Source organism: Phodopus roborovskii, unplaced genomic scaffold, assembly GCF_943737965.1.
Source record: "Phodopus roborovskii unplaced genomic scaffold, PHOROB, whole genome shotgun sequence".
Lineage (NCBI taxonomy): Eukaryota > Metazoa > Chordata > Mammalia > Rodentia > Cricetidae > Phodopus > Phodopus roborovskii.
The window spans coordinates 2,185,601-2,187,286 of record NW_026126481.1 but is presented as its reverse complement, the minus strand read 5'-3'; the positions used below and the strand labels follow the sequence as shown (position 1 = coordinate 2,187,286).

General features: G+C 42.3%; 1 protein-coding gene across 1 annotated transcript; it reads right to left on the bottom strand.

Annotated features, from left to right (window-relative positions):
* Positions 1-535: 535 nt before the first annotated feature.
* LOC127229035 (60S ribosomal protein L29) lies at positions 536-1,002 on the bottom strand. Its single transcript, XM_051194055.1, has one exon. It carries the CDS (start codon positions 989-991, stop codon positions 536-538), a length of 456 nt encoding a protein of 151 aa, XP_051050012.1. The 5' UTR covers positions 992-1,002.
* Positions 1,003-1,686: the final 684 nt, after the last annotated feature.

Sequence of the window (1,686 nt, the reverse complement as noted above, 5' to 3'; positions counted from 1 at the left end):
TCTGTGGAAACAAAAGCAGAACCTCTTTTCCACGTAACATGTCCTTAGACTTAGATTTTGAAGTCAAGCATTTTGAAAATATGTAGGTTGGATTAATCCAGCAGCATTTTATAATCAAATGCCTTTTAGCTTTTTCCTCAGCAATCAAACAATTCAAAGACAACACAATAACATTCATTATCCAGAATCTCTGTGTATTTTACATCTTTCTGTGGCTTTCTTTATTACTCTATTTCTTCATTTTTTTTTCTTTTTGAGACAGGGGTTCTCTATGTACTTTTCCCTGTCCTAGAACTCACTCTATAGACCAGGCTGGCCTTGAACTCACAGAGATCTACCTGCCTCTGCCTTTGGAGTGCTGGATTAAAGGCATGCGCAACAAACCCAGCTACTTTATTTCCTTTTTTTTTTTTTTTTTTAAACAGATCTTGCCTCAAGTTTATTTGTAAAAACAGCATAGGGCACAGGTCATCTGCAGATAGTGTGTAGATGTGTCACACCAGTCCATCTGTCTTCATGGTGGCAGAAACCATTTCTATGGGGCCTTGGCGCCTTTGGGAGCCTGAGCTGGAGCTGCAGCCTGGGCCTTAGATGGAGCCGAGGCTTCTGCCTTGGTTTGAACCTTGGGCTTTGGTTGGCAGAGCCTATGACCCTTGGCCATGTACTTTCTAATCTTCTTCCCAAGCTTGGGGTGAGCGATGAAAGCCAGACGGCTGAGTTTGCAGCCAGGACCCTTTGGCATCTTGGGTTTTACCACCTTGGACTTCACAAGAGCCTTGATGTCCTCTGCGCGTGCACTCACTGCCTTGGCGTTGTTTGCCTGCATCTTCTTCAGGCCTTTCTTGTGTTTCTTGGCAAAGCTCATGTTCCTCAGGAACTTGGGGTCAACCCCCTTAAGAGATTCATATCTTTGCGATCGGGGTTTCTTGATGCCATTTCTGTGCCATTTCCGGGACTGGTTGTGTGTGGTGTGGTTCTTGGACTTGGCCATGTCTGAATGGTATCTGGCGGCATCCGAAGAGCCTGGGACCGGAAGAGAAAGAGCCTTTATTTCCTTTTTAATAAGGACTTTCTCTAGCCTTTTTTTTCCTCTCCCAAGCTTATGTATTAATTTTAAACACACTATATACTGTTTAGAGGTTTTGTTTCTCTAAATCTGTCTTTACTGTATATCACTATCTTTTTCTGACTATGAATCTTTAATTTGTTAAACAGCATGGCTAGGGTTAAAATGATTTCTAGCTTCATGGCAGAGGTACTGGTGGGAGCCATGCTTATTCGCACAACTCCGCAGAGATTCTGGGTCTATGTCACCATTAAGAAGCATGCTGTTGTCTGCTCCTAAACACCATTTAATTGTTTGGTAGCATCTCTTCAAAGAGCCTTGCAGTTTTTGCCACTAATTTTGAGTCAGGGAGCATCCCTTAAAGTTTGCTTCTAGCTAACAGAGCCTACCCAAGGAAATGCTGCTACCAAGAAGCTGTGCTTGATTCTGTCCTTTTGTTTTTGGAATCCCTTTCTAAGCTAAATTTCTGTTCTTTGTAGGTCACCCAGTCTCAAGTATTCTATTGGAGTAGTACAAATGAAGTAAATCATCTGGCCAACTGTGCCATAGCTTAGCAGCATCAAAGGAAGTAATCTGAATATATCTTTTGAAGCCATATATAAAGACTTCTATGTGGTAGT